We start from the raw sequence: 26,498 nt of genomic DNA on the forward strand, positions 1-26,498 counted from the left end.
ATGCCCATTTCTTGTATTTGTTTTGTCATCTACAGGCTGCATTTCTTAACTTAATATCTTGAAACTTTGCATACTTATTACTTATACCCCATAGAACAGAGCCACGCCCAAATTTTGTGTTTGTCTTGTGTTCCGCCTACAGGCCGCAATTCTTAACAGATCTTTTTGAAACTTTGCATACCTATTCCTTATACCCTAAGGATGACCCTATTGTTTTTTGGCGATTGCTCGACCCCCGGAGAGCCACACCCATTTATTCTTTTTGTATCTGTGTGATGCCTAATGGATCGTCTTGTAACTTGGCATATGTATTCTTATAGCCTAAAAACAACAACTGCATGTCCCAACACCCAACTTAACAGATCTTTTTGAAACTTTGCATAGCTATTCCTTATACCCTAAGAATGCCCTATAGGCCGCAATTTTTAACAGATCTTTTTGAAACTTTGCATACCTATTCCTTATACCCTAAGGATGACCCTATTGTTTTTTGGCGATTGCTCGCCCCCCAGAGAGTCACACCCATTTATTCTTTTTGTATCTGTGTGTTGCCTAAAGGCTGCGATTCTTAATGGATCGTCTTGTAACTTGGCATATGTATTCTTATATCCTAAAAACGACAACTGCATGTCCCCAAACCCAACTTTTGTGTTTATCGTATATATCATGACTCTCTATGGGACACAGATATCAATCAGCTAACGATAAAACAAATTCCTCTGCCCTTAATTTGCAGAATCAATTTCACGGTGAAAACTACAATAAAACATAAAACATGGAGACAAAGCCTAATTATGATAAACAAACCAAGTTGCCATTATGTAACACTTGACTTAATAATTTAACAGTATTTCTTGTAGCCAGAACCAAGGACATGACCAACTTGAGACAACTAAGTGATTTATGATTAACAGTACTTTCTTAAAAAATATTAAACACTTACACCATGCAACTCTAATCATTTTCTATAATAGTTTAATAATAACACCAGAAAATTGGTATCGTTTAATCTAGCGTAAATAGGGCTAATTTCTGTCGTGTGTTCAAATACTCATAACTATTGTTGAATTTCGGCAATTTGTACTTGTATCAAATTTAAATCTCAGTGTTTAATTTTGATTACCAAGCGTCTAATTAACTAGTGTTTAGTTTGTCGACACATGTTTAATTATAAGCGGCCCGCCTTATTATCACGACTGTTCAATAATTAGTTGGACCGTTCAATTTCCTCAGGCGTGATTAAAATCAGTCAAGGTGTCTAATTACGCAAGGTCTTCAGTTTTGTTGTCAAACATCTAATTTCACGTGCGATGTTCAGATATTACGATGTGTTTAGTTGTGGGTCATCGTTCAGTTTTGCCGCCGAATGTCTAATTTGCCGCACGATGTTGAAATACTGTAATGAGTGTTAGTTTTAGTACTGAACTGTTGCGATACGGTGAAACATTTTTCAAGATTCATACGACGGCAGGTATCTGTATGCCTATCATTGTGGGGATCATTTTACAAGATCACCACGGTGAAACAGATGTTGGATTTTTAATGGCGACATTACGGTTCCGAATCAAAGCTTTCTTGAGATGCACATACTGTTTCATCCACAATCATAAAACGTGTGTCTATATTTCCAGTTAAAACAGTATTTCCCACACTAACAACACATCCACGAATGATAAATCTCACGCATCTGAATTACGTGTGTACACGTCGACTCCCTACCCTGATTAAATCCTTTTGTTTAATTGTCTTCGCAATTAAGACTAACAGCATTGATATTGCACCAATCATATATTACATGATATGGGATCTATAGAAAGCAGTTTGGGTTGAAGGGTATTGCGATTATCTGGGGCAATAAACACAGAACGCTTGTAGAATTAATACACGTGTCCGAAGCTAACAAAGACAAAACGTGAAAAAAACTAATAATTCAATCTCTTTATTTTTTTTTATTATTATAGAACCCCGGCCCTGTTTCGCTGAAAATCCAATAAAACTTACTAAATAAATTTCATGCTTATATGTAACGCATAACTTTGCCAAAGCCAATTTAAAAAGGAATTGTATCATATATTAAGTTTAATTTTTAATAAAGAATGGTGATATCATAAATAAGTTAATTTGATGTTTTTGTGGCATATACTATATTAGATGAGATCAGAAGAGCATTTTAGATTGGGGGTTACAGAACCATAAGTAAGGTGGAATTAAAAAGTCGAACGGAACTGTTCTTCAGACTGAATGGTGACACCAATCATAAAATTTTACAGAGTTCGTGCTGCCAGACTTTCCAACCTCAAGGGTTTTCTCCAGGTCCTCCGGTTTCCTCCCACTGCTAAAGACCCCTACACGCAAGCGAATTATTTAAATAAATACAAACCATATGTTAGTCCCGAAATGACCTAGTCTGTGTCGAGTTGACGTTAAACTCCATTTCTCTCCCTCTCTCTGCCAGACTTTCTAGGCAGAAATAGCTCTTTGGAATTAATCTCTTCGTTAGAAATTTTGGCATTTACCTGTGACAAAAATTTTAGCGTCATGCACAGGTACATGAGGACAGGAGCGCCTTTCTTATTATGCCTATGCCGCTATGGTGCACCTATGTCACATCTGATTTTTTTCAAAGATTTTGACTTCATTTTTTTTCTTCATAGTTTTAAATTTTTTTTAATCTTCTTTACTTTTCTTCCTATTTGTTGCTAAATTATATAATATTTACTATCAAATATGATCGTATTAATACCTTCTGATGTATATAATAAAAGAGAAAGGTAAGACACTTTTTGGTTGACATTTTTTGGTTGCCATTTTTTTCTCCGTGAGGTACCCCTGTCATTATTTAATTCGAAATCCGGAATAAAATTGTCTTGCCTTACAAATCAGCCACTCGGCTCCTTTCGATATATATTCCACTCGGCTCCTTTCGATATATATTCCATTCGATAAAAACACATATTTCAAATTTTTAAAAAAAATGCTAAGTCAGTTTATTTGCCATAAATCACTCGAGATTTTTTTACAATTCATCGACATTTTAAACATGTAAAAGTAGAAATGACGGAAGTGGTAATAAGGGAGACAACTCTGTCAACTAGCCCGAATGAATCAGCATTACGAAGAGGTAGGCCGAATGAAAAATGATCAAGTTGTGTCCATTTTATACTAAATAAAACACAATTTTTTGACATTCATCCATTTTACCCACAGGTAGTTTTTGTCGCAATATTTTACAATATTCCAGTCCGTATGCACCTGTGATTTTCCCGTACCTTACATTCAGCCTATCTTTTCGTAATGCAGATTCATTCGGGCCAGTTGACTGAGCAATGTTGTAAATTTATAATTTTGTAAATTTATAATTTTGTAATTTATAATTTTGTAAATTTATAATTTTGTAAATTTATAATTTTGTAAATTAATTTATAATTTTGTAAATTAATTTATAATTTTGTAAATTAATTTAGAAATTTTGTAAATTAATTTAGAAATTTTGTAAATTAATTGATAATTTTGTAAATTAATTTTTAACTTTGTAAATTAATTTTTAACTTTGTTATTTAATGTTAATTTTGTAAATTAATTTATAAATATTGCAAATTAATTAATAATTTTGTAAATTAATTAATAATTTTGTAAATTAATTAATAATTTTGTAAATTAATTAATAATTTTGTAAATTAATTAATAATTTTGTAAATTAAAATATAACTTTGTTAATTAATTTATAATTTTAAACTTTTATTTTTAATTTTTATTTTATATTTTGTATTTTAATTTCCATTTTGTAAAATTTCTATTTTTCTGGAGCACTCAACTGATTCTGTGATCTTCATCAGCCCACCTATACCTCGTAGCTTGATATCCGCCTCCGATCTCCGCGTGACGTTGCCATACAGTCAGTCCAAGTGACAAGTTGGAAGAACGTTGGAAAATCCTGATGAACTTTATCGGCCAACACCTGGAGCGAACCAGCAACCTCCAGACTTGTGAGCCAATGTGGAAGATGTTAGTCAGACGAGGCGATCCGTAGGTTCTGAATACAGATTTGCAAATTTAAAAATGAATTTACAAAATGAAAAATTATTTATCAAAATGAACAATTATTTTAGAAAATGAAAAATTATTTTAGAAAATGAAAAATTATTTTACAAAATGAAAAATTATTTTACAAAATGAACAATTATTTTACCAAATTAAAAATTGAAAATAAAAATAGGAAATAAAAAATACAAAATGAAAAATTCTTCAACAAAATCAAAAATTAAAGACAAAAATAGGAAATAAAAAATACAAAAGTAAAAATACAAAATGAAAAATTCTTCAACAAAATAATAAAAATAGGAAATACAAAATTAAAAATACAAAATTAAAAATTCTTCAACAAAATAAAAATAGGAAATACAAAATTAAAAATACAAAATTAAAAATTATTCAACAAAATTAAAAATTATTTTTCAGAATTAAAAATACAAATATGAAATCGAAAAAACAAAAAAATAGTTCCTATTTGAGCTTCTCTATCTATTTGAAATTAAATTTTAATTTCTTAAATTTATCATTTCTTAATGAAGGCTTACAATAATCACACAACATAAATCAGAGAATTTTTAGGAGCCAAAGGTATTTTATCTTGGGGGGGGGGGGGACATTTTAATTGAGTAACATAGTCATTATCAATAAGGAGTGTGTCACTTTGGGTTTTTCAAAGTATCATTGAAAGAGTCTATGGGGCTGATATTTCAAATCTGGGCATTTGGTGTATTAGTTTCAAAGTTATTAAATACAGCCTAGATTAGTCATTTTAGTCACAAATATCATATCAATAGTTTCAGTTACCTAAAATACCATAAAACTACAAAATTCAAGCGATTTAGTTTATCGATACACATTATTTCAATTGAAGCCTGCAAGTAGCATTCAAGTTCAAGACCAACCAACTGATACATTTCGAAACAAATGATACTAAATAGACTCATTGATTTCATCTCTCTACGACTGTCTGACCATGTGCAAACATTGCTACAACGTTGGAAATTCTCCCCTTTGATATTGTAACTATAAGTTCAGCCTGTCAACAGTTTTCAGTTCCGAAGCATATTTGCTTACACGGCTATGTTTTGATAATTAGTACCGTAATCATATTTGACCAAATTTCTCAAGCTTGATCCATGCTAATATGTACTCTGATTGATTATTTAACAAAATCAAAATATCAATGCTAGATGATCTCCTGGATTCAGTTGTATTAAAAATAATTGTATCAGCTAGATGATGGTGAGCTTGTAATCTATCAAATTACGTCATCCAACAATAAGTGATAACTGTAAATTGTAAAATGATAGCAAGTTCAATTTTGAAGAAATGTATCCCTGTTATTTATGTTGACAGATTCTGTCTAGAAAATGAAGGGAGCAGCATAGATTGATGGACTTTCAATTCATCATATCTTTGTAAATGTGACCGGCCGCATCTAAATGAGTCGGAATGCGGGTGAATCAATAATGAGATAAAGACAAAATAAGTGAAAATATTGATTTTGAACGAAATTGAGATTTTCACAAAAATGATTCTATAAATATACTATCTATCGACACAGAAGATCAAAATCGCAATAAAACATTTTAAACACCTGTATTTGAACGTTTTGTAAGAGTACCATATTCTTAAATTTGTCCTATTTCTTAAAATTCTCGGCGAAATTAGTTATTTTTCTTCGCTCGCAGTGGGACGACCGGTCATTCCTCTTGCATAACAATTGGCATCGTTGTAAAGCGGAGCATCTCTAGTTTGTAAATATGATCAGAATATTGTCGATGAATTGATTTTGAATGGATACAATCGAGTTTCAAAACCCTCCAAAAATATAAATAAACTCCGCATGTTGCCATGCTGTCCACACAACTCCTTTGCTGATTGGCCCAGACACCGCGTGCAAGACATTATCGATAAATATTTGGTTTTGGCGATAATGTTTTTGGGTAACTTCATGCGATTCACTCTCATAAGTGGCAGAAAAAAAATTAATTCTGATCGTATATAGATTTAGTGTTAATCGAAACCACATGGCTGATGATGTAAATTAATCGACAAGCGGGTGTGTGTCATTGAGTAATACTATTACTAATCAACTGTCACAGGTCAATGATAAAGCCGTTGACAACTCATTTTTTACTCCGAATAATTAATCCAAGTGGTGATTGTTTGATATCTCATATCATCTTTAAAAAAATAATCTATAGGCCTTAAGTGGAAATAAACAAAATGGCCAATAATGTTCTTTTCGAAGAGAATTTTATTGATGGCTGAATTCCGTTTACCGTCACTTCTTCAAACGGCATGCAAAGTAAGGAATGCATTTGGGATATAATTGTTTAAAATTCTCTTATCACAATGGGTCAAAAAATGAGAATGACCAACGAGCCGAAATGCGACCATTCTCGAGTCTGCCAATAATGTTCTTTTCGAAGAGAATTTTATTGATAGCTGAATTCCGTTTACCGTCGCTTCTTCAAACGGCATGCAAAGTAAGGAATGCATTAGGGATATAATTGTTTAAAATTCTCTTATCACAATGGGTCAATTAATGAGAATGACCAACGAGCCGAAATGCGACCATTCTCGAGTCTGCCATTGAGTATCCTCTGAATAATGTTGATATCTACATCAAAGCCAAAATGCACGAAAGTGAACGTAAGCATTGACTATGAAATTGACATTTCTATAGGGAATCATATTTTGATAACGTCACGCACGGTACCTGAAAATAATAATAGACCTATCGTACACGCAATATTTTATTTTAATTCACTTGTTAAATGAACACGCGTACAGCTGTTGCGGCTTCTTTGATGATTATCCAATCAACAATCTTAATCTCCTGACCACTATATAGCTGGCACTAAGGTGCTAATTAATTGATGAGATTAACTGAGTTAATCTCACTAAAGTTATATTATACACAACAGACTACTAATGTATATATTTTTCTTCAGTATAACACTATCATGTGAATATTATGCCGTATGTGTTGTGGATGTTTCGTTACGAAAGGAGTGCATTTATTACGATTTTCATCGTCGGCACCCTTGAAATCCTAAATAAAAAACATATTAAACGACAAAATATAGCAAATAAATTGCGGAAATAGTCGGAAAAAATTTTTACTACGATTTTCGTCTTCAGCACCCCTGAAAACCCAAGGAAAGATATATTCAACGACAAAACAGCAGATAAATTGCCTGGTTGCTATGGGATTTTGTTTTGGAACATACCAAATCTTTGACTTGCTTTTTCTCAAAACTTACTTTTGTGAGTTGGGTAGCTTCTAATAGACACAGCTCAGTCAAATTTTGCCCAATTCAAACAAACTATACATCAAATTGAAGGTAATGAGTTGGAGAATGTGAAAATAAGAATAACTCAATTTTCAAAATTTCCTCATTGTGACTCAGTATGCTGTGGGGGGTCACAAATACTGAACTATTTTGGGATCAATATTTCTATATCGCTCACATCACGCCCAAAGAGTTAAGTTACGCTTCTTTAATTCAAGCAACAACTCAAAACCCTAATATTTTCTATACATTTACATGAATGGTAGCTACATTTTCCCCATTGTGATAACTTGAGTATTAGTAATGGTCTTTCCCTCAGTGAAATGCAGTGGCTCACTAAAGGCAACTATAAATTTAGTGGAGGCATTGGGCTCGGGAGATGACTTATCCTATCGATATTCAGCCCTCTGCGATATTCCATTCAAAACATACAGACTAGTTTTTAACAGATGTTTTTCATATTTGGTTGGAAGCATTGGGGTCATGAGAGGATGAACCTATTAACTTTCAGCATTCCACGATTTTTCTAATAGAGGCTTTAGTTTTTAACAGATTTCTTTCAAATTTGTTCAGAAGCATTGGGGAAATGAGAGGATGAAACCAATCGATATTAAGTGTTCTGCTTCTATACGTTCCAGAAATATAACCCCTTGTGAACACAATAGAGGCTGTTGTTTTTAACCAATTTTTTTTTCAATCCTAGATCCTTATCAATTTCACTCAACATCCAAGTTTTCCTTTCAGATAAGCTGCCATTGAGACAAAGCTGCTGAGGGGTTGTATTCCAAACCTTTTGTGGCTATCTTAACTTTAAAAGTTTTGGGAATGTTATATGGGATTGGTTGGTAATGACTTTAGCACTAACAACTTTGCTGGTGGTGGGTACAAAGAGCCTGAAAAGCCCCATCATTGCTTCTTTCATAAGGTAAATAAATAATAATGATGTGTTTTTTGAATGGCAGATGAAGAAAATGATGGAGTTAGCTACACCCAGAGATCACAAAATAAAGGACGAGACCTTCATGATGTTGAGTATCAAAATAGTAAACATGCAATAAAACACAAACCTACAGAATGTAGTGATTCAGAGTCAGAAACAGATTCTTCTGACTGGGCAACAGATGAAGAAGATAGATTTAAAGAAAAGAATTTCATTATTTTGGATGCAACAAATAACACAACTACAGATACTACCAATCGTAACCAGAACAAGAAAAAAAGAAATGATAGACACAAGGAGAAATCACATTCTTCAAGAAAGCATTTTTCACCAAGAAAAGGAAAATATATAAATGTTGATGGAAATGATATGGATGATTATAATCAGGCATCTGGTCAGTTAGGCACTAAATTATCAGAAAGAAAAAATCGCAGAAACACAACTGCTATCATTGAAGTACAGCAAACAGTAGAACTTGATATTCAAGATGGTGGATTAGTTGAAGAGGGTCAAGAAAATAGAGAACAGAAGAAGCTAGCTGTTCCAGTCTCCTCGAAATCAAACATGTTACCTGTTGGTGAAGGAGAGGTAAGCTTTTATGTATGTTTTTATACGTCCACATTTAGTGTATTGCATTGTGGCGCTTGTCTGCCTGCCTGCCAACAATTGGCTCGTTAACATGATGCATTTTTTATGCTCCCATATTTTATTTTGTCACCTATGTCCGTATATCTGGACGTTCAGATCTATGTTAACATTTCTTTAGGGATCCTCTAGAGGTCTCAATATTTATCCCCTTTTGATGAAACTTAAAGGACAATATTGGTGTCAGTCATTATCAAATATGTGATAGAACTGGTTAAACACGTTCCAAATAATGATACGTATAAAAGTATAGACTGAATAAAAACAAGGGAATGTAAGCGATATTTCTATTTTTCTCATTTTCTAATTTTCTCTTATTTAGTGACATTCGATTACTTTTTTGAATTATCAGATATCCTCTCACAGTTTCACATAACAACTTTTGGTCTTCGAAGCAATTGTTAGTAAGCAGAAATTCACTTGTGAATCTGTTATCTCTTGTCAAAGGATAACTCGTGTTTTCCTTTTGTTATTGTCACATCCATGCGATCGTTTCAAAATAGCATTTGAATAGACTTCTTGATCCTTGAATGCCATCCTTCCATAGTGTTGTCCTGTGTTCCACAGATGAGTAGCATATTCAGAGTGAACACTACTTGGTTGATTTGATGATATTCATCATTAGTTGCCAATTGGTAAAAAAAATTCTTAAAATCATAAAGTGCACATAAGATGGGCTTGGGAACTTTTCAATACATGTAGCCAATGGTTACTATATCAACTTTACGGCAAGTTCACACCAATCTGATTGAAATTAATTCAGTTATCTTCACCCAAAGTCGTAAAAATTAACCTCCCGTAAAAACGCCTGGCTGATTCCTTAATCCCCCTAATTAAATAAAACAATTGACTACAGAATAATTTGATTTGTAATTCATTTTAATTTAAGATCCAATTTAGAATTTGTTTCATAATGTACAGTCGCTCTCTTTTCTCACAACAGCAATTTTAATACCCTCTAACATCGTGTGCAGTCCAATCGATTCGAGATACATTTTCGTCAAAAGAGTATTGTGGTTCTAATTTCCCCGAGTAAAAGAGTACATCCAAGGTCATCGAAAAATTCCATATTCGCTGTGAATTTCAAATGGAGTTACAATAAAAGTTGTTCTTTGTGTATAGAAATGGTTATTATTATTATATATAGCTAATAATGAATATATCGACAATTGACTGGCACCATTTGTATTTCTGTACTTATAGAGAATAGTTTGGGATATCGAGTATTACGGGGTTATCCAAATTACCGGTAAATGCGCTAATTGCTTAGGTCGTCTTCAGTTGTCACGGGGCTTATTTAAACAATGACACCTTAAATGGATCTACGGCATGATATGGCATTTTAAATTCACTCTAAAATATTCCAATCACAAATGTCTAATCTATTACAACGCAAGACGATAATTCGGTGATTATGATTATGCCAGTCACATGTTAATTGGACCGACACGTACACACTTGTCAACTGGTGGTGTGTATTGTATGGATAATGTATATAGTATATGTAGTGCCTGTGACGTCACCAGCCAATCAACGGGATTAAAGTTGTAATTGAAAATTTGAAAACCGTTTTTGGCTTTCGGATACTTAAACCTCAATAGCTGAATTAACTTTAATCAGATTGGTTTGAACTTGCCGTAAAATGGATATAGTAACCATTGGCTATAAGTACATTCAATTAAGATTTTTAATCTTATGTGGTCTTTAAGCACCGTTAATTGGGTCCTGTAACAACATGACTCTCTTCAAACAAAAAAAAATGACAAGTCGATATCTGCCCCCTCGTGGGAAAGATTAATTTTGGTCACGCTCTGTAAATGCGCCGTCGTGGGAATACAGCCTTTGACTAGAGTAATGATTATGAACCCGATACAAATTAAGAGTTGCTCACAATTTATTTTTAGAGCTTTATAAATTCAGCCAATGGTGGGTAGGCTGTGTCGATACAGTTCATTTCTGATACAATACATGTTGACGATATGGCAAACCAATATGCGATATGTATCGCGATATGGTGACATAACGAGTTATGCCTGAAATTGTCTCAAACTACATTCTGTTTCAAGGCGTTTGAGATGGGTAAGCATATTTGTTGTTCCCAGAGATGTTGCCACCTCTGCCTTACACAGGCAGCTTCTGGTTATATTATTTTCGTTTGATTAAAAATGAAGCCAAACCTTTTGACTTATTTTTCCCGGATATCGTAGCAGATGATAACAGTGTAGCATGTGCGACTGAACTCAGATTGAGGCCGTGTAGCTATAGTTAACCAGTTATCAAAATAAACTTTGTGAATGTGTGACATGACAATCAAAAGTGCGCTGGGCAAATCAAGAAACTGACTTCAAATCACACGGTGAAGAAAATAAACTGTGAAAGTGATATCATTTTTATACGCCCACATTTTCAAATAGCGTAAAAATATGGTATATCAATGTTGTGGACCCTCTAGAGGTCACAATTTTCTTTTGATTTTTATGAAACTTGAAATGTACGTTTATAATCCAAAGATCTCGGATCCTTTCGATATTCGCGCATATCGGACTGTAACTTCCTGAATTATGGCCCAAAACTGACAGACAAAATGGCCGCCCCTCGTTCTCAAATAGCGTAAAAATATGGTATATCAAGGTTGTGGACCCTCCAGATGTCACAATTTTCTTCTGATTTTGATGGAACTTGAAATGTAAGTTTATAACCCAAAGATCTCGGTTCCTTTCGATATTCGTGCATATCGAATCGTAACTTCCTGGATGTGATCCCTCTAGATGTCACAATTTTTATCCGATTTAAAAAAACGCTTGAATATATCACTGTTACACATTTATGATGGTTGAGCCTGAATTTCGTACAAATCGGACCAAAACTGCCGGACAAAATGTATGCCCCGTGTACGCAAATATTGTAAATATATAGAATATCAAGGTTTTGGATCTTTAGAGAGGGGACACAATTTTGATCCGATTTTGATGAAACTGATTGCACGCTCACTTTAATTACTATCAAGTATCAGTGTAACACATAACAAAATTGTGACTGCTTATTGAACAGCCGTTTTCATAAATTCACTCTCATTGAAACGTTACTTTAGTTTTGAAGAAATTATTGTTGAATATCGCTAAATCGGAGATACCCAGATGTGTAAATAAAGCAAGCTTCAGAATTCGTCTGCCATATTGATATTTTCGCGCGCACATACGCAATGTTTTGAATTCGAACAAGTTCATTTTGGTCCCTTAACATAATTATTTACGATATTTCTTCATTCGGAACCATGGCTGCATTATTTTAAAAATAAACAACATCAATTTACGTATATATACGTGATATAACAAGTTTTATTAATGTTTTCCAAATAAATCTCCTTAGACAGGAGCAAACGATCTTTCGCAACTTCGTATGGTTTTGAACTTTGAACTTACACTGTATCCAGTCTTGATGACGACCGTGAAAATAAGTTTGTTTTCGATACTATCGATTATCAACCGACATTTCATTACCGATTATTGATAGTAAAAATCACTATCGATACCCAGCCCTAACGACCAGCACAAATCTATCGAAGCAAACAAATTAATAATTTAATAGTTATTTAACCTGTTAACAAGTTTCAAAGATACGGTGATACAGCAATATTTTGTATCGATATAAATGTCGCAGGAATGTATCGATACATATTGGTGTATCGATATATCAACACAGCCCTAATGGTGGGTGTATATTATATTGTCTGGCAACCCATCTTTGTTCCCATGTGTAGTGTTAAATGCAAGAAAATACAAGCTTACATGAGATTTCCATATATAATCCTTTATCTTAAATAACTAAACCAGCAGTATTTATCTTATCTGTTAGTTTATAATGGGTGATGGAGATGGTATTTTACCAGCACCATCCATAATGGTGGAATCACGAGGGAAAAAGGGAGTTCAAGTGATGTGGGAGTTACCTGAGAGTCCAGACCCCAAATATAAACTACTTTTATATGTGGTTAATGTGGTTGGTGTGAAATTTTCCAAGGAGGTCAACAGTGATATAAGGTAAGACCCAAGACCTTTAATTTAATTAAATTGCGAGTGAAGTTGATTTGTGTTTCATTATTCAGATAACCATTTTTATATGCCCACATTTTCATGTGGACGTATATCGCCGTCAACCCTGTCTGTCGATCCCCAATTTCTTTGTGGATACTCTACAGGTCACAATTTGACGAAACTTAAAAGATAGGTCTACCTCCCAAAGATCTTGTTCCTTTTGATATTGGCATATATCAGACCATAACTTCATGGATTATGATTGTATAAAAAGTCACGTTTTTAGCTTGTGGACCCTCTGTATGTCACAAATAATATCAGATTTAACAAACTGTTTGATTATATCACCGGTAGACCGGCATGAAAGTTGAGTTTGAAAATCGGACCAAAATTGCTAGACAAAATGGCTGCCACTTGTAAGCGAATAGTGTAAAAAAAATATGGTATATCAAGGATGTGGACCCTGTAGAGGTCACAATTTTAATCCGATTTTGATCAAACTTGAAATGCATGTTTATAACCAAAACATCTTGGTTCCTTTCGATATTTGTGCATATCAGATCGTAACTTCCTGAATTATGGCCCCTGATTGTAAGAAAAATCGCCTTTTTTAGCTTGTTGTCCCTTTGGAGGTCACAATTATTATTCGATATTAAACACCATTTGATTTTGTCACAGTTACACCGTAATAAAGGTTGAGTTCGAATTTCATGAAAATCAGACTAAAACTACCGGACTAAATGGCCTTCGCTTGTGCGCGAATAGTAAAAAAATATGGTATATCAAGGTTGTGAACCCTGTCGAGGTCACAATTTTAATCCGATTTTGATGAAACTTGAAATGCATGTTTATAACTCAAAGATCTTGTTTCCTGTCGATATTTGCTCATAACGGAAATATAACCCAAATATCTTGGTTCCTTTTGATTTTCGTACATATCGAATCGTAACTTCCTGAATTATGACCCCTGATTATACTAAAAATTGCCTATTTTAGTTTGTGGTCCCTCTGAAGGCCACAATTATTATCCGATTTAAAAAACCGTTTGATTATATCACTGTTACACTGTAAGGAAGGTTGAGTTTGAAATTTCGTGAAAATCGGACTAAAACTGCCAGACAAAATGGCTGCCGCTTGTACACGAATAGTGTAATATATATAATCTATGTTGGATAATATGTGTAATCGGTAAAACACGGCATTGGGCTCCAGGAACATGCTACAAGCTTATACATAGCAGAATTGGATTCAGAAACCTTTTCAGTAATGTGTTTAGGAAACGTCCCGCCACAATTTGCAGCCATATTAGAAATATTCTAAATATGTTAACATGTGATCATTTTACATAATTCTTAATGGCAGAAATGGAATCTGTGGCTCAAAAACATATATTCTGAAACCATAGACGACTACTTAATCATCAGCACATCATCACATTTTCATGCCAAAAATAGCTGCCATCTTGGAGATATGCAAAATAGGTGAACTGGTGATCATCTTACATGTTGTAACTGACAGAAATGGAATCTGTGCCGTTGATAACATATATATTGACACCAAAGACGACTACTTAATCAATATCAGCACACCGTCCCATTTCCCCGCCAAAAATGGCCACCATCCTGGAAATGTACAAATTAGGTGAACATGTCATCATTTTACACAGTCTTAACTGGTAGAAATGGAATCTGTGCCCCTGAAAACATAGATATTGACCCCAAACACTACGAACTAATCAGAATCAGCACATCATCCGATTTTTAAATCACAGTTGATATGTCGATTACATTATAAATAAGGTGAAAACAAAATAATAAGTTGGAATAGTACCTACCCTCAAATAATGACCTCCCATACCATTAAGACCTACTCAGAAAAAACTGTCAACATTGGTTTATTGTCATTAAACATCAAAACCTTCAAAATAAAGCTTATTCCACGATTTCTACCCAAAAAGCCGACGGATGGGAATTATGTAACAAACTGAATCAGACTAGTAAACCCTATCGATATTGGGCACTTTGTAATGTTCTATTCTGGAGTTACCTTCCCTTTGTCAGATACCTTGTTAACATGATAGATGTTACAATTTTTAACATATTTATTTCAATTTGGGTGTGTGTGAAGCATAATTTTAACCTGGCAAAATTAAGTTTTTGTTTGTTTATTTAATCTATTTTGTAGTTTTGAATGTAACTTAGTAGAGAAAGGGCAACCAGTTAGAGGTGTTCAACATTGTTGGAATGTACAAGGAGAAGACAAATGTAATATTAAAGGATTACTACCTGGCCTAACATATAGGTATAGTATTATTGTGATAAAATTATTGAAGTTCATTAAACTTCTCCCTAACATCAAAATTGCGCAACATTGGGTCAGATAAAGACTGCTGGTCATCATTTAAGCTGTCTGCTAAATATGGTTGTATATTTTCTTGTCGTCCTGTCAATCTGCCCACCCACCCTTACTTGTTCTGTAACAATATGGTGGCTGAAACAATATCGTTGTCTTTACAAATTATTGATTCTAAATTCATAATCAAGAAATTTAGCAAGTAAAACAGGTTATTTTGATTCACATGTGGGTCATTTACATTTTCTTTGTCATAAACATATATCATATTTGTTGACCAAATTAATTGAGTAGCAATCCCTGCCGATATGCGGGTATGGTGCACATATTTGGAATTTAGCTGTTATCAGTCTATGACGTAAATCAATTATGGGTAGGCACCTATAAGAGATAGCGGGACTAGAATATTTTTAGGCACACATTGTATTCTGTAGACGATAGTGTTGAAAATGGGATCGAGATTTGTGATCCGAATACCTCTGTTTGCTATCCGAATACTATTCGGATAATTTGGAAACGTGAAATTCTTGAACAAAATTACATCAAAAGTTCATATACTCATAATTTCTTACTTATTTCAATGTTTATTAGTGTCTGTGTATGCTGAGTATGAAATCATACTTTCGATTTGTAAATTGTTTGAGCCGCGAAGAAAAAACATGCCTACGTTTAGCCACAATTATTAAGACTATGCATGATATCCATAAAAATCAGTGAGGTGAATAAATTTGTGTATAACTACTCCTGTAATCCACAGCCCTCCCACTTATCATTTTGCTCAATCAACAGAATGAAAAAAGTAAAATAAAAACATGTCACATTTATTCCGCCAAGGTCGTTTAACTCATTCCGATAATCTACTGCTATTGAACCAATCAGTAAGTGAGAATATTTTTATATCTGAATAGTAGTTTCAACACTAGTAGACGACCATTTTATGATGTAGTGGTTTCCTGAGTCGAGCCAATCAGAATAAATAAATACCACTTGTCATCCAAGCGTTACGATTGGTCGACCAATTGTCTGGCAGGTTATTGTTGTCCATGCCTTTAAAACACAGATTACAAAGAGAGGTTTTAGTTTCTCACTGGTCGCACAAAAAGTAATCAACAAAGACCTACACGAGCAAGTTTTAATTTCACTGATAATTGATTGATAATTGCTTGTTAATATTCTGTGGCTTGAAGGTCAGATTATACAGTGTTGATTCAATGGAAAAAGTGTGACGGGATGGCTGATTGATGTCATAATTCGGAATATTCAGAATACGCATTACTCAAAGTTGTTTTGCCTAAAGTAATAAGGAAATAAATTGGGACATGAAAATGATGTCGGATTTCACAAAATATTGTAGTATTCGCATGTCGGATGTGACAGAGTCCACTGTATATGTGAATATAGAATTAAGAAATAAATTATGCATTCTTTAAATAAAATTTAAAAAAGAAATTAAAATTAGTATCACTATTCAGTGATAATACCATTGTTAATGTTGTGACATAAAACCTATAGCAAAAAAATATCATTGTTCCTGTTACATATTTAATCCCGGTATTGTGAGAAAACACAATGGTGAAGTCCTTAAAGCGAGAATTTCATATTTTCTAAGAAAGTCAAAACATAATTATTTCTATGTCTTTTGCTCAATAGGTTATCAACTCACTATTATACGATCATAGGTGTCATTCTCACACTTAAAACTCATTTACACAGGAAATAACAACACAATTACCTCCCTTGTTTTCCTATTGAAAACAATAGTCAGCCATTTCCTCAACGTTGGAATTTAAAGTTGAAAATGATATTTTTGCCAATTTCTCAGCTGTCAATAGTGAATTATAGGATTAATAGGATTATTCTTTAACAAGGTAGGACTGTTTATGGATACCATCTATTTTAAGGCTTTATTTTAATAATTTTTAAAAATATAACTTAAAATTTGAAATTTCTGCTTTAAGAGAGATACCACAGTAGCCAGTTCAGAGTCAAACAAACCAACATCTAGATCAGGCCAAAACAAAGATATGTGGCAGTGGTAGTGCTACAGTTCTTTCTACAGACATAAATTCTGGTCTGAATGATAAGTGAACCTATACAAATTCGTATTTTCATGTGAATCCAAATAAAAAAAGCGACAGAGGAATCCAAAACCATTTGAATAACATAAACTTTGATGGGATTCAAGTCATTATAAACTTGATACAGTAACACCAGTAGGAGGAATGATTCAAAATAAAGTCATAGCTAACAAAACCATTTTTAATAGCATCTAACGTTCCGTAAGTGTAAAAACTTACTTCCTCAGAGAGCACAACTATAAATATTGCAGACCTACCCTTTCCATCACCTGCAATGGTGTGGTAAAGTTGATAGATTGAACCTGCTTAGTTCGGGAAAATAGATTTCTTGATTGACAACACGATAAGGTTTAAATAAGTTTATATAATCCACAAACGACACATGATACAGTTTAAAACAATTAAATGAAACGCGTAAGCGCGTAGTCGATGTTGGTCGATCTAGATGTATTTCAATTCACCATAACCATTAAACACCATTTCTGTTGGTACTACACATAACTATAACACAAAATACATTTATGCTCGACAAGTTGGCCCTGAAAATACAATAGTTGCCATTATCCATATATTCGTAACCAACAGTTCTATTGGCTACACATCCTACAATTTTTACCTTACAGTATTTGAATTACATATATAATTATATATCAAACACTCATGAAACTCACAGTCCACTTGCAGTCATCTATTACAAGAAAGTTAAATTAAATAGCTTACCCATTTGTGGAAAAGAGCCGGTATTGACCTTCACTAAATCTGTAACATGTGGTACTGATGCATGCGTGTAATTTAGTTTTATCCCAGCTAAACTTCTGAATAACCAACCAGGACAAAGAATTACTAATCACCTGATAAACAATATTTCAGAAAGAGACCACCTTCAGAACTATAAAGAGTCCAACGAGTTATCCTTTCAACTATACCAAAAAATATTAAAAGTAAACCCATATAAGAACTAAGACATTTCAACCACTAAAATAAAACACCATAATCCGGACAATACAATTCCAGACCCATACAACTGAAAATCCATCCCCCAAAACATTTTAATGAATTTACATTATCTCACAACCAAAACTATAAACTCACTTATTAAAAACTTCCAACAATCAAGACACTGATCAGGACATTCTTCACCAACATTAATTGACAGAGTCCCAAAATATGACCCTGTTACATACTTCCCCCCACCGTAAAAATGACGTCCCGTCATTTACTTACCAGTAATTAACGACAACAATGCCGTACTAACCTCTGGAGCCATTTTGCTTAAAGAACCTGAAAGATGTAATGAATGAATATAGTTAGCTTTCTCATACCAATCTGACGGATTATTAATTTGAGCCATAACAAAATCACCACTCTGCATCCATTGAGGTTGGTTACATGTTCGGCGAGGTCTTGTTTCAATAGATACATCTGCCGGTAGAGGACTTGGATTATTATCTACGGCGTCACCTGAAACATTAACTTCAATTGATTTTACCTCAGTATTTTCATTACTTACAGATGCGTCATTAGATGCCCCATGAAATATCTCGGTATTGTGATCCCCCTCAACAATATCCTCGATAATTTCATGATCACCTTCCCCTCCTCCCGTAAGAATAACCTCCGGGTAATTCTCATTTACAGGATCATTGGCTTCCACATAACTAAATTCTTCATCAGAACTTGAATCTAATTCAACACATTTTTCCGCAGCTACTTTAGACTCAATTACTATTTTTCGCTTTCTCGGTTTTGGAGTCGGAAAATACACGGGTTCAACGCTATTGATTGATAACAAATTATTTCGATGTAAAGTACGCGATCGTCCACGCCCAGACTCTGGTCTGACCACAAAAACAGGAATTTCCAAATTAGGTTGATCCTCAACAATGTAAACGCCAGGTTCCCATCGATCAGCTAATTTGTGTTTTCCCTGAAACGCTAAAGTACGTACTAAAACACGATCACCAATATCAAGACGAATACCTTTAACTTTCCGATCATATTTTGTCTTCTGTTTTTCTTTACAATTCTCTGATGATTTAATCGCTAATTCATAAGAACGTTGTAACCGTTCCTTTAACGCTTTTACATACGAATGTAATGACACATTAGACACTTCTCGACTCACTCCAAACGCTAAATCTATTGGAAGACGAGGGTGGCGTCCAAACATTAAATAGAAAGGTGAAAATCCAGTGGTTTCATGTCGTGTGCAATTATATGCATGTACAAGAGGTGCTACTTGTATTTTCCAATCATTTTTCTTCTCCGGCGTAAGTGTACCCAGCATATTCAAAAGTGTCCGATTAAATCTTTCACACTGCCCATTACCCATCGGGTGATAAGCTGTGGTGCGGGATTTATCCATACCTACTAAACTACATAATTCTTTAATAATTTTACTCTCAAAATTAGCTCCTTGATCAGAATGTATCCGACTTGGTAAACCATAATGAACTATAAAATTATTGAAAAATACTTCAGCCGTTGTGCGAGCTGTCATATTCCGTGTAGGTATTGCTTGAGCATATTTTGTGAACAGATCTGTAATAACTAGAATATACTGATAATTACCTTTAGATGGTTCTAGTGTTAGAAAATCCATCGCAACAACTTCAAGGGGGTGAGTAGTTTCTATATTCACCAAAGGGGCTCGGATATTTGTAGGAGATTTTCGTCTCAAACAACGTTCACAATTCTTGATCCAAAGTTCAACATCACTTGCCATACCAGGCCAATAAAATCGTTCCCTCATTAATACCATAGTTCTATCTCTACCCATGTGACCAAGATCATCGTGAAGAGCCTGAAATGCTAATTTCCTATAATGACCTGGAAGTACGAGTTGTTCAATTATCTCCCCTTCATGTTCCACAGATCGATATAAAACTCCCTGTTTCAGCTTTAAGTGTTCTAAACGACGACATAATACTTGGACCTCTTTGTTGAACTCCTTGTCAAATGGCTTTATTCCCGACCTTAAATATTTAAGAATAGACAATATAGAGGCATCTTTTGCTTGTTCCTTTCTCCAATCACGTGGTGTCATACCATTTAGACCTAAATTTACCTCCGGCACTAATTCTGGTGATATACTTAAACATTCGGCATAATTACTCGGCTGAATAGAATTACAAATTACATGTACCTGTTCATGTGAAATATATTCCGATTCTTTATGTAATCTTGACAATAAATCGGCGTCCAAATTATTTTTCCCGGGTCTGTATTTTATTTCAAAATCATACGCAGAAAGAGCGGCGAGCCATCTATGACCTGTTGCATCTAATTTAGCGGAAGTCAAAATATAGGTTAATGGATTATTGTCGGTATACACCACAAACTTGTTCCCATACAAATAATCATGAAACTTTTCTGTAACGGCCCATTTTAACCCTAAAAATTCCAATTTATGAGCAGAATAATTTTGTTCCGATTTATTCACACTTCTGCTCGCGTAAGCCACAACTTTCAATAAATTATCTCGTTTTTGATAAAGAACTGCACCCAGACCAGTTTGACAAGCGTCAATATGTAAAACGAATGGTAACGTATAGTCACAGCTTGTAAGAATTGGAGAACTACACAAATGATCCTTTAATTCACAGAATGCATTTTCCTGCTCAATATCCCACTTCCACTTGACGGAAACATTACTTTTATTTTTCTTACCCGTTGTGGGCATCAAAATAGATAAAGGTTTTGATATTTTCGAAAAATCTTTCACAAAACGACGATAATAACCAGCAAATCCAAGAAATTTTCTTACCTCGACAGAATTCAATGGGCGTGGCCATTTTTGGATCACCTCAATTTTCTCTGGATCTGGTTCAATACCCGCTTCGGAGATAACATGTCCAACATAGTTTACACGTCTTTTAAAGAAACTACATTTATCAGGTGCTAATTTTAAATTACACTGACGTAAACGCTCTAAAACCTTATTTAAGCGCTGTAGATGCTCCTCGAATGAATCTGCAAAAATAATCAAATCATCAATATACACTACACATATCGTCAAATGAAGATCTCCTAAGCAATCTTCTAAAAGCCTCTGAAACGTCGCGGGAGAATTACAAAGACCAAAAGGAAGTCTGTTATACTCATAAAAACCAAGCGGACCAATTGTGAAAGCGGTACGCTCCTTATGTTCTTCGGCAACTTCGACCTGGTAATATCCGGACTTCATATCTAACTTTGAATAAAATTTGTTACCTGCTAAATGATCCAATAACTCATCAATTCTGGGAAGAGCGTACGAATCCTTGATCGTTCTATTATTCAATTGTCTGAAATCAGTGCACATGCGTAATTTACCGTTCTTTCTACGACAAAGTACCACGTTTGATGCCCATGGACTATGTGAATTTCTTATAACACCACATGCTAACAACTGCTTTAAATGATCTTTTACTTCAGTAAACATCGATGGAGGTATACGGCGGTGCCGTTGCTTAAACGGTTGTTCATCTATAAGTTCAATTCTGTGTTGTACTCTGGATGTATGTCCCAAGTCCAGATCATTATGTGCGAAAATATCGTCAAAACTTAACAACAGGTTCTTACCTTGAATTATCTCTTCCTCTGATAAATCGCTTTCGTCAATTTCTACTTTATTTAAGACCGAGGCCTTGGATCCATCTGAAGTAACTTCGTTATCTTCAATATTTACCGGCTGTAGTTCACACACAATAGCTTTGGGTGAAATAACAATAGTATTTGTAGACACATTTGAAACGTTAACTGAAATATAATCTGTATTATTGTAATCATACATCATTATGGATGGAGAAACATCTAAATCAGATGAAATACTGGAACGTTGACATGGGTGTACCATCACCGACACCTTCGGGTATCGTAACTTTTTATCAACATAACATGGTAACGTTATACGAGAATTTGGACGAACTAGTATCCTATTGACTGAGGCACTTTTCACTATTCCTAAACTGAAATCTCGTTTGACTAATTCTTTTTCTGATAAATCCATACTACGAAAAGATAAATACCAAGAAGTGGTTAATTTCGCTTTTTGGAGAAAAGATTTCCCATGTTCATCTTTACATTGTTTCATCAGAAGAGTCAATACATTTGTTCCAAGTAAAACCGGAACCAATGAATTATATCTACTCACCGGAACTACTAATAAAATACAAGTTATTGTTTCATCTGTCAATTCTGAAAACTGTAAATCTGCTTCAATATATCCTTTATACGGCAATGGTTTACCATCAGCACATTCTATATCCAACATAGTTTTAAGCGGTTGTAAAGGTAAATGTTTTAATTTAGAATTATATAACTCTTCACTTACAGTAGACACAGTTGATCCAGTATCTAAAAGTGCAGTACAACAATTTCCCTCAACTTTAACATTGGCTTCATTAGGTTCACCAACTACAAAATTCGATTTCAACGTCGCTCTGGAAAGTCTCTGCGTGGAGTACCCCAGGGTGCTTCCCTTGGCCTGAGGTTGTGAACGTTTAAAGAACGATTCTGGTTAAATGCTGCTCTGCAACCCAACCTAATATGACCGTACTGACCACAAGCCCAACACTTGGGTCCCGGTCCTTGACTACTACGCCGATTATCCCGGTTATTACTACTAAAATTATTTGACATCTCACCTCTTGAATCATTTCCTTGTGACTGCCATCGTGGAACCTTAGGTCTGTCAACTTTATAAGCTAATTGCGAAACTTGATCCTTCAATCCACTAACTTGTGAAGAAATACTGTGAACTATCCCTTTAAGTTCCTGAAATTCAGAATTAGAAGACTTTGTATGTATCATGTTAAAAGGATTTGGCTTCGAAGTAGCGGTACTCGCTGATAAGTTTCGTTGGTTAACATCATGCTCTATACGGCGAAGTTGAACACGTAGTGTGTCGAAACTTGTTGATTTATCATATTTGTGAGCAGACAAATCACGTAAGTGTGGCAACAATCCACGCCAAAATACATTCCTTAATGTCTCATCGGATTCTTTAGGATCTGGACTACCCTCTCGAGTTACTCTTGCGAATATATCTTCTAACCGGCATGCCCAATCTGTAACCGTTTCAGATGGATATTGTTTAGCACTGTAAAAGAGTCCGATTAAAGATTCTGCTTCTTCACATGTACCGTAAACACTATGCAATTTGGCTAAGACAGTTTTAACATCAACATGCGGACCTAACCGCATTATAACCTTACCGGCCTCCCCTTTAAGTGATCGGCGAATAGCCAACAGTATTACATGGTTATCATATACACCTTCTGAAATTAAACAATCTACTTCGTATCTCCAAAGGTCGTAACTAACTTCACCTTTTCCTGGTTCACCATAAAACATTGACAACTTCGGCATCGGATTAACTGGTGGTCTTGATTTAGTAGACGACTCTGTTTCATCATCCGATTTAACCGGCCACTTACCTTTAGATTTCAAAACATCTTCCATCCACTCAGCAACGTCATCTTCAGTCTTACCTATACGCTTTGGAAAAAGACCCAACTTTCTTAGTGTGTTACCCAAGACCACAACTTCTTCCTCCGACATATTCAAACCAATCAACTGACCAAACTACTCTAAACTCTACATAAAAAAAACTCCACTGTTGATAAAATAAAGACAATACAAGTTATAGTGTTACTGGGATAACTGTTATATATTTTAGTATAATGCAATGTGTATTGAATGATGTTCTAAGATTATCAATAGTTACGGAATTTTATGCCCTAACTTATTTAAACTTGACCTATTTATTTATTAGTGCTGTCAACATCCATACTTACAACCATACATACCAGGTTTACCGACACTAAAAATAAATGAAAACAAACAAATTAACACTAAATTAATCAAATTAACACTAAATTAATCAATAGTTCATAATATTAATGTTCAATATTCACTGTTACACAGTTCCAATCTTCATCCAGAATCTGTTATAATTTCAGTTCCAGTGGTTAAACACTGTCACAAAGTCACGAGAATTCAAGCTTGATGATAATGTGCATATAAATTTGAATGTCAGTAATTAAACGCCATCGGATTCACTTTAAAGTCTAACGATAAGTTAATTGAAAACTAAACAGTTCAACTTGTTACTGGTACAACCAAGAAAATCTACTCCCCCTGGTGCCTCCATTATTGCAGACCTACCCTTTCCATCACCTGCAATGGTGTGGTAAAGTTGATAGATTGAACCTGCTTAGTTCGGGAAAATAGATTTCTTGATTGACAACACGATAAGGTTTAAATAAGTTTATATAATCCACAAACGACACATGATACAGTTTAAAACAATTAAATGAAACGCGTAAGCGCGTAGTCGATGTTGGTCGATCTAGATGTATTTCAATTCACCATAACCATTAAACACCATTTCTGTTGGTACTACACATAACTATAACACAAAATACATTTATGCTCGACAAGTTGGCCCTGAAAATACAATAGTTGCCATTATCCATATATTCGTAACCAACAGTTCTATTGGCTACACATCCTACAATTTTTACCTTACAGTATTTGAATTACATATATAATTATATATCAAACACTCATGAAACTCACAGTCCACTTGCAGTCATCTATTACAAGAAAGTTAAATTAAATAGCTTACCCATTTGTGGAAAAGAGCCGGTATTGACCTTCACTAAATCTGTAACATGTGGTACTGATGCATGCGTGTAATTTAGTTTTATCCCAGCTAAACTTCTGAATAACCAACCAGGACAAAGAATTACTAATCACCTGATAAACAATATTTCAGAAAGAGACCACCTTCAGAACTATAAAGAGTCCAACGAGTTATCCTTTCAACTATACCAAAAAATATTAAAAGTAAACCCATATAAGAACTAAGACATTTCAACCACTAAAATAAAACACCATAATCCGGACAATACAATTCCAGACCCATACAACTGAAAATCCATCCCCCAAAACATTTTAATGAATTTACATTATCTCACAACCAAAACTATAAACTCACTTATTAAAAACTTCCAACAATCAAGACACTGATCAGGACATTCTTCACCAACATTAATTGACAGAGTCCCAAAATATGACCCTGTTACATAAAAATGAAATTTGAAGCCCCATGGAAGTCATAGTAATCAGTGATGTCATGATGTTAATGACATCATAACTTTGATGACATACACAGAGTAAAAATACACAGAGTGGAGACTGCTTCATTTGCATAAAAAGTAGGTCGTGCACTGCATCTTGGGTTTTGTCTGTAATGTCACTAAACATGGCGGGTAAAGAGACGTTTCGCAGTTGAACAGAAGAAAATGTAAACATCCGAGTGGTGGATATAGTACCCAGAGTAGGTCCTATGCTAGGGTGTTTTAATTTTAGGGACTATTGAGGAATTCAAAAAATTCAGCATTCCTGAAGAAAAAGAGCTAAGTCTACGTCGCGTCGTCTGCTACGAGTACGATGTCGATACGAGTCATCGCCGAGTGCTAGGCCTAGTCAGCCTAATGCTATAAATATATAATAAATACTGAGCCATACTAACATAGATCTAATAGATTATAAGAACAGCAATATATATCATCAAAAAATTTATTTTGTAAGATTACATATTTGGTGAAAGATGTTTTCATATTTGATTAGTTGGGCTTAATTGGCATTATATTGCATATTATGATATATTCCAATGTAGAGTACTGTTGGCCTAGAAGAAGTAGATCTCTATACGTCTTTATCTTATGACTATGATAATATGACCTCTCGCTCTAACTTAAATCAAATCAAATCAATGTGCTATTAATGTCTGTAGTTGCACATGTTCTTTTTACATTCTATATTTTTTGTAAAAACAAATAAAATAAATTTAGATTCATATGTTATTAAAAGCAATTGAAAAAGAATCATGTGCGAGGGAACTAACTATTTTTGAAGAATCTGTTGTATTCTGGCAAAAGGATAATGGACAAGCCTAATTTTTTCTAAGATTGTGTATCGCAAAATGTGAATCTATGTAGGCCTACAATTACTTGTGGTAAACAATTTAAGTGTTAAGTTTATTTATACGTTATATACCTTTCCAAATTTTATAACAAAAATATTATTTTGCTCAATTTTCAGTTGCAATAAGCTTTTAATAAAA

General features: G+C 34.2%; 1 protein-coding gene across 3 annotated transcripts; it reads right to left on the bottom strand.

Annotated features, from left to right (window-relative positions):
* Nucleotides 1-17,727: 17,727 nt before the first annotated feature.
* LOC130013600 (uncharacterized) lies at nt 17,728-25,456 on the bottom strand. 3 transcript variants are annotated; one of them, XM_056102370.1, is made up of 4 exons: nt 24,996-25,456; nt 23,011-24,814; nt 18,608-18,664; nt 17,728-17,922 (listed from the first exon to the last, which is right to left on the bottom strand). In XM_056102370.1, exons 2-4 carry the CDS (start codon nt 23,924-23,926, stop codon nt 17,903-17,905), a joined length of 993 nt encoding a protein of 330 aa, XP_055958345.1. In that variant the 5' UTR covers nt 23,927-24,814; nt 24,996-25,456; the 3' UTR covers nt 17,728-17,902. The 3 variants fall into 3 exon arrangements, 2 of the variants coding, with proteins under 2 accessions (XP_055958345.1, XP_055958346.1); XR_008788785.1 differs by having other exon boundaries at nt 17,728-18,664; nt 23,011-23,140; nt 23,803-25,456; XM_056102371.1 differs by having other exon boundaries at nt 23,011-25,456.
* Nucleotides 25,457-26,498: the final 1,042 nt, after the last annotated feature.

Source organism: Patella vulgata, chromosome 7 (genome assembly GCF_932274485.2).
Source record: "Patella vulgata chromosome 7, xgPatVulg1.2, whole genome shotgun sequence".
NCBI lineage: Eukaryota > Metazoa > Mollusca > Gastropoda > Patellidae > Patella > Patella vulgata.

What these genes read in the sequence shown, in the direction of transcription:
- LOC130013600 (XM_056102370.1), bottom strand. Translation starts at nt 23,926, where the DNA reads ATGTCGGAGGAAGAAGTTGTGGTCTTGGGTAACACACTAAGAAAGTTG. An exon ending in ACAAGGAAATGATTCAAGAG is followed by an intron (nt 18,665 to 23,010) that starts GTGAGATGTCAA and finishes TACATCTTTCAG; the next exon opens with GTTCTTTAAGCAAAATGGCT. An exon ending in ATTGTTGTCGTTAATTACTG is followed by an intron (nt 17,923 to 18,607) that starts GTAAGTAAATGA and finishes TTGTATTTTCAG; the next exon opens with GGCCAACTTGTCGAGCATAA.